The 15,816-nt window shown below is 56.5% G+C and overlaps 1 protein-coding gene across 1 annotated transcript; it reads right to left on the minus strand.

Moving 5' to 3' along the window:
- Positions 1 to 823: 823 nt before the first annotated feature.
- CADM4 (cell adhesion molecule 4) lies at positions 824 to 14,278 on the minus strand. Its single transcript, XM_079906534.1, has 9 exons — positions 13,824 to 14,278; positions 4,843 to 4,989; positions 4,397 to 4,549; positions 3,993 to 4,127; positions 3,414 to 3,578; positions 3,197 to 3,287; positions 2,626 to 2,798; positions 1,743 to 1,871; positions 824 to 1,235 (listed from the first exon to the last, which is right to left on the minus strand). Exons 1-9 carry the CDS (start codon positions 13,885 to 13,887, stop codon positions 1,126 to 1,128), a joined length of 1,167 nt encoding a protein of 388 aa, XP_079762660.1. The 5' UTR covers positions 13,888 to 14,278; the 3' UTR covers positions 824 to 1,125.
- Between the last annotated feature and the right edge of the window lie 1,538 nt (positions 14,279 to 15,816).

Raw genomic sequence — 15,816 nt, forward strand, 5'->3', positions numbered from 1 at the left:
TTGGCTGAAAGACTAACCAGGAAAAAAACAGGTTTCTTGGAAGGGTGGAGGTGCCCTTGGAGAAGTAAGGACCCTCTACTGGCCTACACCGTCCACCGGCAACCATCACCCTCCCTCCCTCCTCCCTCAGTTCAGCACCCCTCCCAACATGGTACAGCTCTGGGCAGAGGGACAGACACACAGCCACCCCAAACACTTGTTCTCTCCTCAGTTTAATGGTGGTTAGTGGGATTGCCAAACCCCCTCCCCGTTCCCCTCCCTGCCCCGTACAAAATGTGTGTGTTTTTTTTTTAAACAAGAAAAAGGGGGCAAAAGCCAGGAATGGGGGGAGGGGGGCGCAATCTGATATTTTCATACAGATTTTTGATTTTTTTTAATATATTATATATAAAACCATAGAGAGCAACGCACCCTCCCCCCAAACTCCTTTCTCCCTCCCCGGGGGGCCTGGAGGAGAGATGGGGAAGGCCCCCCAAGGAGTGGGTGGACAGAGAGACAAATATGGAAGGGACAGATGTGGGGGAAGGAGGTAGAGGGAAGGAGAGCCCAGGAGCCTGGGGAAGGGGAGATTGGAGAAAAGTTGGGGCTGTCTCCCTCATCGCCCCCATCAAAGTTATGACACAAAGACACAGAATCCCTGTTTCCACACCCTCCCCCCACCCTTACCCCCACCGTGCAAACATGGCTTTGCAAAGAGGTGCCCAGAGCTCTGTGGAACTCCTCCAATGGCTGGCATGGGGTCTGGGACCCCCAAAGATATCTCTGTTCCCCTTCCCTGCCCACCCCACCCTTCCCAGAATCTGACCCCTCCCCACAAGACCTGGTTCTGCAGCCTAGGGGCCTTGGCCTTCCCCCAGTTATCTTCCCCCAACCCAATCCCTACCGCCCTCCCTGGACTTGGGGGTCTGGACCTTTGGCCCTTGCCCCCCTGGGGGACCCAGACCTCTGGGCCCTTGCTTCTGGCCCTTGCAGAGACCCAGGCATCCGACACCCCCATCCCTGCCCAAGCGTCTGAGGTGTTAGTGGTGGGGGGAGAAGCCCACCATCCCAGACTCCGGTAAATGTCTTTGCAGCTGGCAGTGGGGTGGACCCCAGCCCAGGCCCATGCCTGGGGTGGAGGTGGGGTCAGATAAAGAATTCTTCTTTCCTCTTGTGTCCATCGCTGCCATTGAGAAAGGCTTCTCTTGCTTCTCCCTGCTCATCCAGGCCACTGGCCTCATGGGTCAGATAGGAGCCTGAGGGGTGACAGACCCCGGGGCAGAGGCAACAGATATGTGTGGACCCAAGAGTCAGACAGGGAGGCCGACAAGACATAGCAGACGAAGGAAGAGAGAGAGACGGAACATACAGGGAGAGGGAATCAAGTCCAGGGAAGAGCAAAACAGGGGCAGAGGAAGAGGTAAAAGCAGAATTAGGAAGACTCCAAAAGTTCACGGAAAGATCAACCCTTATCCGTTCTCTTGATAGTATCCCCTTGCTCTGCTCCCAACGAACTCAGCAATTAGGAATTCAAACGCATGGTCTTAATTCAGCTTCAACCCTTCACCTCTTTTAGGGTCCTGGAGCAAAAGACCCGCCCCTTTTCGGGATCTGGGCCTCAGGTTTCAAATCCTGGATCTAGGTTCCTCCCCTTCCCGGCTCTACGCCCGCCCTCTTTCGAATCGGGTTTTAGGCCCCACCCCTTTCCGAACGCCACAACCAACCACACCCCTCGCTGAATTTGAGACCCCGCCCCCACTCACCCTTCTGCCGTACTGAGCACCAGACCATGCCCACCAGCACACAGATGATCAGAAACACCAGTAGCGCCAGGATGCCGCCCACAATGGCGTACGGCACCGACGTCTGAGCCTCTACCACCGCACCAGGGTCTGCCAAAAGGACAGGGGGGCAGGCCCAGGTCATCAGAGGACGGTCCCAGCCCGGGCCAATCGCTGCCAACCTCTTAAACCTTTCTGCACGCCACGTCCAACCGCGCCCCCTTATGTGCCACGCCCCTCAAATCACTGCCACCTGGTGGCCCCTTCCCCTGGTGCCATTCTTAATGCTCCGCTTCCTCAAGGAATGCGTGTAGGTTTGTACAATGCCCGACCCGGCCCCCGAGTCATTTCGCTAATATCTACCTGCCTCCTCCCCCCCGCCTCACCCCACCCCCCAGAGAACAGAAAGAACACATCCCTTTTCTTTTGTCTTCAGGTCCAAGCCCCTCCCCATCTTTTCTGAAATGCTCCAGGTATTTAAAATGCTGAGCTAGGGCCCAACCACTCCAAAATTCCTGCCCCACCGTCATAGGAGCTGAACACATAACACTTACTTTGTGCTAGGGGCCTCCAACCGCTTTATATATTTAGCTCATATGGTCTTCACAACAACCCTATGAGGTAGGTGCTGTTGTTTATTTCCACTTTACCGATGAGGAAACTAAGGCACGAAGTTACCCGCAACAGGACGCTGCAGAACTGAATCTGAACCCAGACGATCATTCTGGCCCCAGAACTATAAGAACTCTGTGGGCTTTTGACCCCCTGTAATCATTCTTTGCCCACACAGGACAGTGCGGAGACCCCGGGAGGCCCCGCCCCTACCCTGAGCCCTGCCCCCAGGCCTGCCGCCGCACGTCCTCACCGTAGACCACGAGCACATAGAGCGCCCTCGCGTGGCCATGCTTGTTCGACGCCTCGCAGGTGTAGGTGCCATTATCCGCGGATACCAGGCCGGGCAGCGTAAGCGTCTCCCCGACTGCCTCGGCCCGCTCTGGCAAAGACTCATTACCGCGGTTCCAGCGGATCTGGTTTGGCCTGGGCGGGGGTATATAATGAGAGTTAGGGACGCAGGTGTCAGCACCCGATTCTGACGTTTCAGGAATCTAGACATGCCGCATCTCCAAATAAGAGGGTCCTTATTAGCCCTTTCCTTCCTAGAAAACCAACAGTCCTGGACCCAGCTTCCACCCATCACCAGGGTCTCAGGAATCCCAGCCTTTCCCCTAGCCCCTTCCACCTTGAGAATCCAGGAGTCCGGGACCCCACGGCCTCCTTCCTCACGATCTAGCTCCAGACCCCTCCTTTCTCAGGACTCAGAAGTCTGGGCCGCAGCCCCCTCTGTTAGCCCAGTCCCCTCTTTCCTGAGACACAGGTGTCCAGGTTCCCAGCCCTATTCTCCTCAGGACCCTGAAGTCTCGGGCCCCAGAGCTCACCTGGGGTTCCCCGTCACAGCACATGTCAGCACCAGCGTGTCTCCCTCCCTCACCACAGCTTGGGAGGCATGGATCCGGGCCGTGGGGGAGTCTGTGGGCAGAAGTGAGATGAGACAGTGGTTGTCCGGGTCATCATGCAGACTAGGAACTCCCCCGGGGACAGGCGGTGGGGGGTGGGACACTCCCTCCCCCGGGTGCTGGCCCGCCAGGCACTTACACTGCACATCCAGCACGTACTGCGTCTGTTTGCTGTGTCCGGAGGGCAGCGCCTGGTTCTGCGCCTCGCAGATGACGATACCGCCGTCGTCCTTGCGGTCCACACGAAACCGCACTGTGCTCGCCACGCTCCAGACCTTGCCATTTTCCTGGCTGCTGCTCACTCCTGCCAAGACCCGCCCAGACACTGTCAGGTCGGGGTTATGGCTCCGCCCACCGAAGGAGCACCCCACCCCCAAGCCAGTCCCGAAGCAGGCTATTTGCCAAGCTCCGCCCCTTATCCACAGCCCTCGCCTCTACTTCTCCAAACCACGCCGTCCTTGAAAGAGGCCCACCACACCGCGTGGCTCTTCCCAAAGCTCACCCCTCTTTCACCCCACGCCCTCTCATCTATCAGTTCATTCAATAGCTATATATTGAGCGACTAGTGTCTGCCAAACCTGTGCACTCTTCTTCAGGCCCCGCCCACGTATAAACCAGCCCTTCCCAAGCCATGCCTCCTGGAACCCCGCCTCCTCTTAAGTCCCGCCCTTCGCTGGCACCTCCCCCGCCCACCCCCATCCCTGATCCCAGGTAGTACCTTTCAGCTCCTTTCGGTCCCGGTGCCAGCGCAGGACGGCGGCCGGGCGGGACCGTGGAACAAGGCAGCTGAGCTCCACCTCGCCGCCCTCCACCGCCTGTTCCCGGACCTCCACTACAGGATTCTCCGGGGCCACTGCCGCAGGGAGAAGGGGGCAAGGAGGAGATCAAGGGAGGCACCAAGGTGGGCTCAAAGTAACCAGGCTGCGGGATTCCAGGGACCAAAGGGAACAAGGGTCCCAGGTGGCAGGGGTCAAACACAGAGGCCAGAGGTCAGGAAGGCCGGCCTTATTTACTGGGACCAGATGTCCAGGAGGTTAAAAACAGCCAGGGTCAGGTCTCAGGATAAGGGATAAGCAGAGAAGAAAGGAGAAGGGATGGGTCTGAGGAGGGGGAGGCCGTTACCCAGTACAGTGAGCGTGGCAATCTGGTGGTGGGTATCCTCCGTGTAGAGCTGGCAGAAGTAGCCCCCCTCGTCCTCCAGGCGCGCATCTGAGAGCCGGATCCGTACCCGGCGTGGGGAGAACTCCTCAAGCTGGAAACGCTCATCCTTCAGGGCTAGAGAGTGAACGACAAGAGTGAACTTGGGGAATCCTGACCTCAGAAGTCCCAACCCTTTCTCCAGGAGCTTCGAGTTCAGCCCTCTGCCTCTTTTCTCCAACCATACGCCCACCTAGTTACTCCCTTGGGTACCCAGAACGTTTCATGCCCTCCCACCCACAGGACCAGGAGTCCAGGCCCCCAGCCCCCTCCTCCCTCAGACCCTGGAGTCCAGAGTCTCAGCTCTGTCCTCTGTCAGGCCCCAGCCCTCTCCTCCTTCAAGACTCAGGATTCCAGACCCCAGCACTCACCACGGGTACCATTGAAGAAGAGGGTCTGCCGGGCGGGGTTCTGAATGACAACTATAGATCCATCATACTGGTGCAGACGGCAGGTTATCTCGGCCACCCCACCCTCAGCCACTGTCACGTTCTCTGTCTGTACTTCCTGTCCTGCCCCTGGACCAGCAGACAGAGAGACAGGATAGGAGACTCATTGAGGGGTGCAATTCAGTCTTTGCTCTCTCCCTCTGTTCCCCGCCCATCCAAACCTCCAATCCCTCTCCTTTCCCTCTCATTCAGTTCCCTCCTTTCCCTCTCATTCCCTCCACCCAACACTTCCTGCAGGCTGGAGTCCGGGAGATGGAGAAAACCTGCCCCCTGCTCTAGAGGAGGTGCAGTCAAGATCCAGCGGAATATGCTCTAATGGGGGTAGCACAGGGCACGCTGGGAGCCCAGAGAAGGGGAGACTAAGACCACCCAGGGAGAGGGGTGATCAGGGAAGGCTCTACAAGAAAGCTCCATTGGATCCACATTTTAAAGAATGCACAGGAGTTCACCAGCTACGGGAAACTGCTATGTGCTCACCAAACCCCGTCTTTCACACCTGAGCACATGTGGTAACTCGTCTGTAGAGACGGCCACGATATTCTTCCCATCCCTGTATGTGCCCTTTGTGAGCTGACTTTGCTGCTCTTCCCATTAATGAAGCACTCTGACCCTGCGGATCTGGGGAGGCCTTGTGACTTGCTTTGAAGTGAATATCACTTTGCTAGAAGTGATATTGTATGAGTTCTGGAGCCTAGGTCTCAAGAGACCTTGCAGCTTCCGTGCATGCCCTCTTGCTGCCCTGACACTGTCAGGTGAACATGCCCGAACCAGCTTCCTTGAGGATGAGAGACCACATGGAGAGAGAAGCCCAGCCGGAAGCCAGCACCAACTGCCAGCCATGTGAGTGAGGCCATCCCAGACCACCCAGCCCCAGTGGCACCACCAGGCGACCGTAGCTACATGAGTGACTCCTGGTGAGACCAAGAGAAGAGATACCCGACTGATACAGTCCAAACTGCTGACCCCCAGAGTCATGAGCAAAAAACATAATTGCTGTTTAAAGACCTATGTTTTGGAGGGTCTCTGAACACCGCTCAAGTTAACTGGTACCACACTCTATTAGGCTACATTTCCTAGGATCCCTTGTGCTTAGGTGGGGCCATGTGACTGATTTCTGGCCGATGGGCTGTAGGCAGAAGAGAGAAACCCCTCTTCCAGCCTGGCTCATCTCACTTGCAATCCTTCATACTGGCTGAATGGAGAGGACTCCCAAAAACCCAGAGGAGGACAGGATCACAAGCTGGAAGGAGCCCAGGGCCCTGACTTCCTGCCCCCTGTGACCTGCCTGCACAGGACTGTAGCATGAGTGAGAAATACACTTTTTTGTTAAGCCATTGAGATTTCAGGGCTGTTGTTATAGCAGTTAACTGACCCTGATTAATCCAACAGAGGGACAAGGTAAGGGGTTAGTAAGGGGGTGTTCCCAGCCAAGGAAACAGCGTAAAGCTCAAAGCTGAGCTCAATCATCAACAGCATCATTGTCACCGTCATCTTCAAAACAACAATAACCAAATAGCTTCTGTTTATTAGGGACTTCCTGTTCCAGGCTTTGTGCTAGGGGCATTACCTATATAATTTCCATTTAATCATCACAATACCTGAACAAGGGAGGCATTATGATCAATCTCCAGTTGTTGTTTTTTTTCCCGGTTCCCATTTTATAGGTGAGAAGATTGGTCCAGAGAAAATGACTTGGCTAAGGTCACAGCCTGAGAGTGGCAGAGGCAGGGTCTGCCTCCAAATCTTTCTGATTCCGTAACCTGCATCCACATGCATTCCTGGTTCTCTGGGTGAAAAGTGTCCAGCATTGGTGAGGGGTTGTGGGATGTGCTTATGAAGGGCCTCAAATGCCAGGCTAGGAGATTAGCTTTTATCCTGAAGGCCAGTGGAGAAACTGAAGCAGGAAGGAGTCATGATCAGATCTGGTTATTTACCTTTAAATGCTGGACAACTATCGCTTCATGTCTCTTACATACGGTCTCATTCATTCATTTGAGCAGCGGGGAGGTTTTCAGGGGCTGGGTGCCCAGAGATGAGTCACATGAGGTCCCTGTCCTGGAAGGCCTTCAATATTTATGGGGAGGTAGACACAGATCACTGTAAAATCCCATCAGAAGTGTTATGGTCCCTGTAAGAGGGACAGGTAACCTGATTTTGGGGGCTGAGGGGCGGAAAAGATTAATTCTGGGGAGAGGAGGCAGAGACAGCAAGCTTCCTACCCAGCATCCATTCTTCCCTTTCTCTTTAGAAAAAGAACCCTGGTTGTATTTTACGGTTGCCCTATATCCAGCAGAAAGAGAAATTTCCCAGACTCCTTTGCAGCTAAGTGAGGCCATGTGACAAAATTTTGTCCGACTGGGTATCAGGAAAAGTGTCATGTGATAATTTTGAGGACTTTCTAAAGAAAGGGGCTAAGTCCTTTTTCCACCAGGTCACCTTTATGGAATTAGGATGCGATGGAATTCTGGAACCCAGAGCTGGAAGGTGCCTGGGTCTCTGGTGATGATGTGGAGCTGCCATAAAAGGCCTGGATGCCTACTTCTGGCTTCTTTTATCTTTGAATATAATGCTTTGTGAATTTAAGCCACTACTAGGGGTTTATCAAGTCCTTCCCAGAATATCAATTTTAACATGTCCAATCCTTGCCCCAAATATTTTCCTTCCCACGTTTTCTCAGTCTCGGTAAATGTCACAACCTGGTGGCTCAGACCAAAATACCTAGAAGTCATGCAAGTTTTCACCCTTTCCCTCACCTCTAACATCAGCAAGATCTATCCATTCTATTTCCAAACTTTATCCCAAACCTGTTCACCTTTGGCTACCTCACCTACCATCACCTAGTCCAAGGACACCATCTGTTACCTGGTCCTTCAAGAGCTATTCATGAGTCTCCCTTCTTCCCCACCTGCCTCCCCTCAGGCAAGTCTCAACACAGCCAGAGTGTTTACAACACTCCGAAGGCTGTCCTTAGAATAAAATCTAGACCCCTTCCCTGGGTCTTCAAGGTGCTTGGTGGTAGCCCTTCTCTGACCACAGTTCTGACCACCACTCTGGGCCCACTGGCCTTGATGTCCCTCAAACATGCTGAGCTTGTTCCCACCTCAGGGCCTTTGCACTGGCTCTTCCATCTGCCAGGAATGTTCTTCCCCCTTGATCATCCCAGGACTGCCTCCTGTTCTCATTCAGGCCTCTGTGCCTCAGATCAGAGACGCCTTTGCTCACTCCCTGGGCCTTCCCCTCCAGAACACTTCCTATTTCATCACCACTGTTTTATTTCCTCTATGGAAATTTCACTGAACTTATTTTATTAATTTGCATACTTGTTTGTTGTCTGTTTGTCCCTCATCACTCGAACATACACCCCATGAAGGCAGGGATGTAATCCCCTTGGGTTTACTGCTGCACCCTGGCGCCTGGAAGTGTGCCTGGGGACGCACATGCATGGGGATGTCTCTGGGGAGACTGATGCATGAATCGCACGTGTCAGGCAGGATCTCATTTCATCCTCACAACAACTTTGTGACATCACATTATTCTCATCTTAAACACCTGGGTGGATCCCAGCTGGACCACTTGCCATCTGTGTGACCTGGGACAACTGGCTTAACCTTTCTGAGCCTCAGATGCCCTGTCTGTAAAGTGGGGATGATGCCAATGCCTGATTGACAAGGATTAGCCCAGGACCTGAGGCTCAGGGAGCCCTCTGTGCAAAGCTGCTGTTATCATAACCTCTGGAAACATGCCCATCCACCTGAGAACTGGCCTGCCTGCACATTCTGGTACTTTAAAAAAAACCATCTTGAAGCCTATCCATGGATCCTAGACCTCAGGACTAGCCCAATGCTAGCCCCCATTTTATAGATGTGGAAAACGAGGCTCAGGGGTCCCAGGCAAGTCAGTGGCAGAAACTCAACATCTCTTGGGAGCCCTCAGGACCTCTGGGTCTGCCCCCCTCAAATGTGTCCCCTGCTCTCTGCTTGAGGGTGCACATGGGGTGAGGGTGGGGGGCTTTTGTCTTATTCCCTCCCCCTCCTGAGGAGTCAGTAACCAACAGTGTCTGTGCCTGGAATATTAATGTCCTAGGAGCTTTTGTTTCGGGGTTGGGGGGTGGTGAGGCAGGACTTTCTGGTCAGAGAGGGGCTGAGCTTGGGGACTGGGGCACTGGCCCTTTAAACTGTGTTGACAGCCTGGAGTCGTCATGGGGATGGTGACTGGAAAAAGGGACTGGGGGGGGTTAGGGGAAGAGTGGCTGAACAGGTGACATGTAGAGACCCAGAATCCAGCACTCTTCCCCTTTAGACCTGGAAATCCGGCCCCCGCAGCTGCCTCCTCTCCCAGGATCCAGGAGCCCTGGTTTCTAGTGCCCTCCTCCATCAGGATCAGGAATCGGGGTCCTCGGCATCTTCTTCCCTCGAATCCTGAAGCCCCAAGCCCTCAGCCTTCTCCCTCCTCAAATCCAGGATTCTGGGCCTCCAACCCCCTCCTCCTTCAGGACCCAGGAGTCAGGGGTCCAGACTACACAGCTGGTGGATGTTTCCACGGAGACTAAGCCGAGTGGGGGGAGTACTTCCTGGGTCCTGAGTCAGCGAATACCCAAGGGAGTCTCAAGGTCACAGTTCCCGGAAGGTCACAGCCACCACCTCCATATCCTCTCCCCAGGGGGATCGTGGCATCATGCCTCCTTCCCCCACATCCTCCCCTAGGGAGGTGGTACATCCCTGCGTCCTGACCGAACCCCCCCTCAGCCCCCCATCAATGGCGGAGTCCGAACATCCTCGCACAAAGCATCAATTCTTCCCCAACTCAGCCTTGTGAAGGCGCCTGTATTCGAAGGACCTAGGCATCAGGGTCCCAGCCCCTCCTCCCTCAGAAACGTCGACTGGGACCCCCAGCCCCTTCCTCTCTCAGGACTCAGGAGTCTGTACCCACCCCACCCTCCATCAAGATCTAGGAGTCTGGGACCCCAGCCCCCTTCTCCCTCTGGACACGGGAGTTCAAGCTCCATTCCTCCCTCAGATCCAGGAGTCTAAGACCCCAGGCCCTCCTCCCTCAGACCCAGAGTCCAGACCCCCGGCCCCTCCCCCCTCAGAGTCCAGACCCCGGCCGCTCCCCCCTCAGACCCAGGATCCAGGCCCCCCGGCCCCTCCCCCCTCAGACCCAGGATCCAGGCCCCCGGCCCCTCCCCCCTCAGACCCAGAGTCCAGGCCCCCGGCCCCTCCCCCCTCAGACCCAGAGTCCAGACCCCCGGCCCCTCCCCCCTCAGACTCCGGATCCAGGCCCCCCGCCCCTCCCCGCTCAGACCCAGAGTCCAGGCCCCCAGCTCCCTCCTGGGAACTTCTGACTCCAGCTCCACAGTCCTCAACCCCCAGAACACAGCCCGGCTCCGCAGCGCGCTTGTCCTCCTCCTGTCTGCGAAGCAAGCATCAGGTGGGGGCGTAGGGGTGAGTCAGCAGCTCACACACAAAGTTCCCCCTGTGGTCCTCACGTTCCTGGGATACTTAGAGCTCCCTGGATTCCGGGCCTTAAGCCCAGCCAGGGGGTAGGGGAGTCCTCCAGAGGTTCCCCCTGGGTGTGGGGTCAGGGGAAGAATTCCTGCTCCAGGAAGGGGGTGAGCCTGCACTGAGCTCCCACTGTCCTCTCCTCCACCCCCAGCGCCCTCTATTTGCCCCCTTCCAGAGGAGCCCGGGCTCTGCAGCCGCCCTCTTGCCCCACTGGGTGCCGGCTGAGGAGCCTTGGTGCCCGGTTCCCAGAGGACCTACGGGCCCGGGGTCTGCACAGGCAGGAACCAGTGGGTGTTGTGTCCTGGTGCCACAGGCCAATGGGTGCTGGCGAGTCCAACGGTCTCCCGGCACCCCCCGCCCCTCACCCCACCCAGAGAGAGAAAGCTGCCTTTGTGTTCCCCAAGACGGGGACAGGCCAGGCTCACACGACATTAACCCACCCCAGGCCCCAGCCCCGCTGCATCTAAGGTCTTGGAATCCATCGCGGAACCTGACCCCCACTCTGGGGACTCCGGCATTCGGCTCATGGGTGGGTAAGGATCAGTGACAGAAGCCTGTTTTCAGAGTGGCTGGGCAGAGCTTTAGGAGGGAGGGAAGACTGAGTCACTTGGGAGGGAAACACGATTCGGGATCAACAAACTCTCCCTCCACAAAGCCCCCCAACTCTTCATAGCTTCTTTACCTTTTCTTTGGATCTGGAGATCTGTTTCCTCTGCTCCTTTCTATTCCATCCAGTTCCTGGCCTGTGGGTCTCTGTTTCTGCCCGTGGGCATCTTTGGGCAGGCAACCCATCTCTCTCTCACTTCCTCTCGCCCACCCACCCTGGACCCCTTCTTTCTCTTGGCATAAATCTCACCAGCCTCTGCTGGTATTCTTGGTAGATGAGGGAGCCAGGAAAAAGAGAATACAGTTTTGAAAGGGTGTAAATGAACCCCATCTTCCATCCCTACTCCTGCTGGCTGGGCAAGGTGAGAGGGGAAGGGGAGCAACTAAAAGGGAAACGTGGGGACCATGGACAACTCCTAAAATCTGGGGGCCAAAGCCATTCAGAGATAACCAGAGAAAAGGAAAGCATGAAGGGTCCTCTGAGATCAGGTACTCCAGCTGCCTACTCCATGCTTTACAGAAGGGGAAGTGAGGTTCAGAGCGGGAAAGGGCAGGGGCTGACCCAGAATTACATCAGGGAGGCCTGGTTCCAGAGTGCTTCCCATGACACCTAGCTCTCTCCCAACTTGTTAAGTCCTACACCATTTTATTTAGAGAAAGTTTATAGAAGGGATTAGTGTACCAGGAAGCAGTGACTTTAAAACCAAACAACGGAGAAGCCACAAGAAGTGCTGGAGAAAGGATTTTCGAACTGGGAAGGTGGTCATCTTAGGCTATACTCTGATTCTGAGAATCCAAATTCCTACGATTCTAAGCCGTCAAGATTCTAGATGTCAGAGGTGTCAAGATTCAGGATCTCCAAGAGGTCAAGGTTTCAGAATTGTGAAGATATCAGGAGGCTAGAATGCTAATGCCAGCAAAGATCTGGAACTTGAAAGGTGTCAAGATTCTAAAGACTTTGGGATTCTGGAAGCCTAAAGATGTCAACGGTTCTAAAATACCCTCAGGTTCTTTGTTTACTGGATTCGTTGGTTCTAGGAGTCTATGAACCTGGGTTTTAGTGCCTAACAAAGAAAGAAAGAAAGACAAAATTGGATGGAGATGTAGCTAAGGTACCAAAGTGCTCATCTGGGAAATTGTGGCATGTCCGCCACAAAGAAAGGAGGTAATGGTGAAAGTTTTGAAGCGATGGCAGAAGACTATAAAAGAAAGCAAGGTGGAGGGTGACAGGTCCATTCTGCCCCTCACCTTGCCCCGAGGAGAGGAGAGGGAGGCTTTGCCTCAGACTCGAGTGGGGAAGGTGTCACTGCACCCAGCTTGCCAGAAACCCCTTCAGGGGTCCAAGTTGCAGTTCCTTTCCTTTCAGGTCACCGAGTTCAACATCCCCACTTTACAGAAAGGGAAACTGAGGCCCCGAGAGAGGAGGGTGCTTGCCATTGGCTACCCTGGCAAATGGCAAGAGGCAGGATTTAAACCCAGGCAGGCCCCCAGCCCTGTGCCATCTGGTCACAGCTCCCAAATTTCTACAGGACATACGGCCCTCCCACTTCTGCTCAGCCACCTCCCAGTCATCCATTCCCCCCAGGAGTGGCTTCCCGCACCGGGGACGGGGTGACCTGTGGCAGGTACCAGGCACACACAGTGTGAGAGTGTGAGTGTGGGGCTGACATTTCCTGACCTTGTCCTGGATCTCAGGGTCACCCTATCTTGGAGGTCTCCAGCTTTTCACTGTGCGTGATAAGGGTATGTGGAGGGCTCCCTGGAGGTCCTGGAGGGGGCGTCTCTGTAGGTTGTGGCCTGGGTGTGTGAACGGGTGGGGAGGGGCAGCGTTTAGAAGGCATTTGCTGAATCCACGTGTGTGTCCACATGCCAAGGTTCCCCATACACATTTTCCCTCCAGGGCCCTTCAGGATGCCCTCCCTGACTCAATTCCTCTTCAGGGGCACAGAGGGATAGAGAGATGGAGAAACGAAAGATGGCAATGGGGGAGCCCAGGATGGAGGATGTAAGGGTAGAAAGGAGAGGCAAGGGTAGAAAGGAGAGGCGGAGAGACAGGGAACAGGGAGACAGTGGGACAGAGAGAGGGGAGAGAGTGGGGAATGAGGGAGATAGGTGATAGAGGGGACTAGAGAAACAGAAATGACAGAAAGAGGACAGAGAGACAAGGGAATGGGACAGATGGGGGACAGAAAACCAGAGGTGACAGTAAGACAGGGACAGAGAAGGAGAATGGGGGCAGAGAGGGAGGGCAAAAATACAGGGGGACAGAGAAGGGAGTCGAGAGGGTGATGGGGGGCAGGCAGAGTGACCCAGTAAAAAGGGACAGAGACCAAGGGACAGATGTAGGGGACAAAGACAGGATAGAGAGCTGGGGGACAGGGAGGCAAGGAGAAAGGGGGACAGACAGAGAGGGACAGCCTTGGAGACTGAGGGACAGAGGACAAGGGTAGGGGGACAAGGAGAGAGACTGAGGGACTCAGAGATAGGCGGACAGAGGGACCCAGAGACCGGACAGAAGGACAGCGGGGCCGGCCCCGAGAAGGCTGGCTTGGGGCTGGACTGGGGGTCTCGGGCCCTTTGTCCCGCCGGGATCAGGGCCTGTGCGGGGTGGGGGGGTGCTGCGGCACGGCGGCCGGGGCCCGCGCCCCCTCCCCCGCTCGCGGCTCCCGGCCCGCGCTGCGCTTTGTCCCGGGGAGGGGGCCCGGCCCGGCCCCGCGCGCATTGTTCCGCCTCTGCGGCCCCGCGGCCGCCGGGCTGTCACTGCGGCGCGCCCCCCGCCCCGGCCCCTGACCCTACCTGGCCCCGCCGCGGCCGCCCACAGCAGCAGCAGCGGCCACTGGAAGCGCCGGGCCCGGCCCATGGTGGTGCCGCCGCCGCCGCCGCCGCTCGCTCCCGGCCGGCACCTGCACCTCCCGCGCAGCCCGCCCCGCCCCGCCCCCGCGCCCCTCGCCCCGCCCCCTGCCCGCCCGGGGGGCGGGGCGCCGAGGCCGGGGCGGGGCCGGCGCAGGGAGGGGCAGGGAGACGCGGGGAGGCCCCAGACAATGGGGGGAGAGGGCGCCGCGAGAGGGTTGGGGGAGCCGGACTGAGGGGAGGCGCCGGAGAGCTGGGGGTCCGCAGGCGGAGGCGTGCAGGAGGCGTGTGCGAGCTCGACTCGCGGCCGGAAAGTGCGGGGGCTGGGTGACGGCAGAGGGGGTGGGTGATGGAGAAGAGGGGAGCGCGTGCAGGGGGTGTGTGAGGGGGAGTGTGTCACGTGAAAGGTGAGGGTGCTGTTGGAAGGGTGCGCCACGGTGCGGGTGTGTGTGGAGGGGAGAGTGTTGAGTGAGGACGTGTGTGAGGCTGAGTGTCCAGGGAGGGGGAGTTTGGTGGGAAAGGTGAGTGTGAGAGGTGTTCAGTGGGCAGGTGGAGGTGCTCCGTGGACAGGTGGGTGGAGGTGAAGGCGGGGGCGTGCACATATTCCAGAGGGGGAGTGTAGGTGAAGGTGTGAGCGTGGAGGGAACGGGAGTGGGCTATGGGAAAGGTGACTCTGAGAGGTATTCTGCGGACAGGTGAGTGTGAGGGTGAAACTGTCATGTGACAGGCTGTGAGCTGAGCCACTCTGAGAGGGAGGCAGCAGCTTGTTGTCTGGGCAGGTCCAGGATCTCCCAGGGCAGGGCTAGGCTGCCCTGGGGTCAGGTCTCACCCTCCCTCCTGTCCTCACCAGAAACTCCGTGTTTCTGCATCATTCCCCAGAGGGAGAGGCTCCGGTGGACCCCTCCCAGGCCCGAGCGTCTAACTTCCCCAACCTGCTTCTCTGCTCTTCCAGCCCCAGTCTCTCTTTGTGTCCCTGTCTCTCTATGTGCTCTCCCTGCTTCTCTTCCATTGTTGGTGCTGACTCACCTCTCCAGACTTGAGTCCCTTCTCCCTCCTGGGAGGTTAGTCTCCCTGAGCCCACTTCTGTGGGACCTTGTAGACCTGGTGCAGGATATCACCCTTAGGACCCAGGAAGAGCGAGAAACCATGGAAGGTAGGAGCCCTCAACCTCTCCCACCACCATTTGACAATCAGGGAAACTGGGATATGCCAACTATGAAAATCCTTGCTCTTTATCTCCATCACTACCAAAAACTCCTATATCCAGGTCCTCCAACAGACTTCAGCTCCCGGCACCTCTTCTGTCCTCAGTGCCGAGTTCTCAGGATCCAAGCTCCTGTCAACCTCTGTATCGCCAGGACCATGGCTCCCAGCATCCCTTCTGTCCTTGGGAGCCAAGCTCCCATCAACCTCTATGTCCCCAGGGCCACAGCTCCAAGTGATTCCTTTCCTTTTCAATTCTCAGTTTACCCTTCTGTAAACTGGGGAAAGAGGTGTCGTGCTGGATAATCTCTAATCTTCCCAGGGCTCATGTTCTCTGTGTTAAGATAAGTGGGAAAGAGGTGTCCAACCTGGATTTGGGATACTGGGTTAGGGGTTAGCTAAGGGTTATCTTTCCTCCCAAGAACCTATAGGTCCCCTGCTCATGGCTCTAACCAATGTCTCCTGCTGCAGCTGCAGGGCACCCTGTGGGATGTTGGTTTGGTTCTCATCTGTCTTTTTTTTTTTTTTTTCTTTCTTTTTTTGCAGTACGCGGGCCTCTCGCTGCTGTGACCTCTCCCGCTGCGGAGCACAGGCTCCGGACGCGCAGGCTCAGCGGCCATGGCTCACGGGCCCAGCCGCCCCGCGGCATATGGGATCTTCCCGGATCGGGGCACGAACCCGTGTCCCCTGCATCTGCAGGCGGACTCTCAACCACTGCGCCACCAGGGAAGCCCTC

This window comes from Stenella coeruleoalba (assembly GCF_951394435.1).
Source record: "Stenella coeruleoalba genome assembly, chromosome: 20".
Classification (NCBI taxonomy): domain Eukaryota; kingdom Metazoa; phylum Chordata; class Mammalia; order Artiodactyla; family Delphinidae; genus Stenella; species Stenella coeruleoalba.

Excerpts from the sequence above, each read along its gene's own strand:
- CADM4 (XM_079906534.1), bottom strand. The coding sequence starts at position 13,887 with ATGGGCCGGGCCCGGCGCTTCCAGTGGCCGCTGCTGCTGCTGTGGGCG. Across the intron at positions 4,990-13,823 it reads GGCGGCCGCGGCGGGGCCAG|GGGCAGGACAGGAAGTACAG; the intron begins GTAGGGTCAGGG and ends CTGCTGGTCCAG. Across the intron at positions 4,550-4,842 it reads CTTCTTCAATGGTACCCGTG|CCCTGAAGGATGAGCGTTTC; the intron begins GTGAGTGCTGGG and ends TTCACTCTCTAG.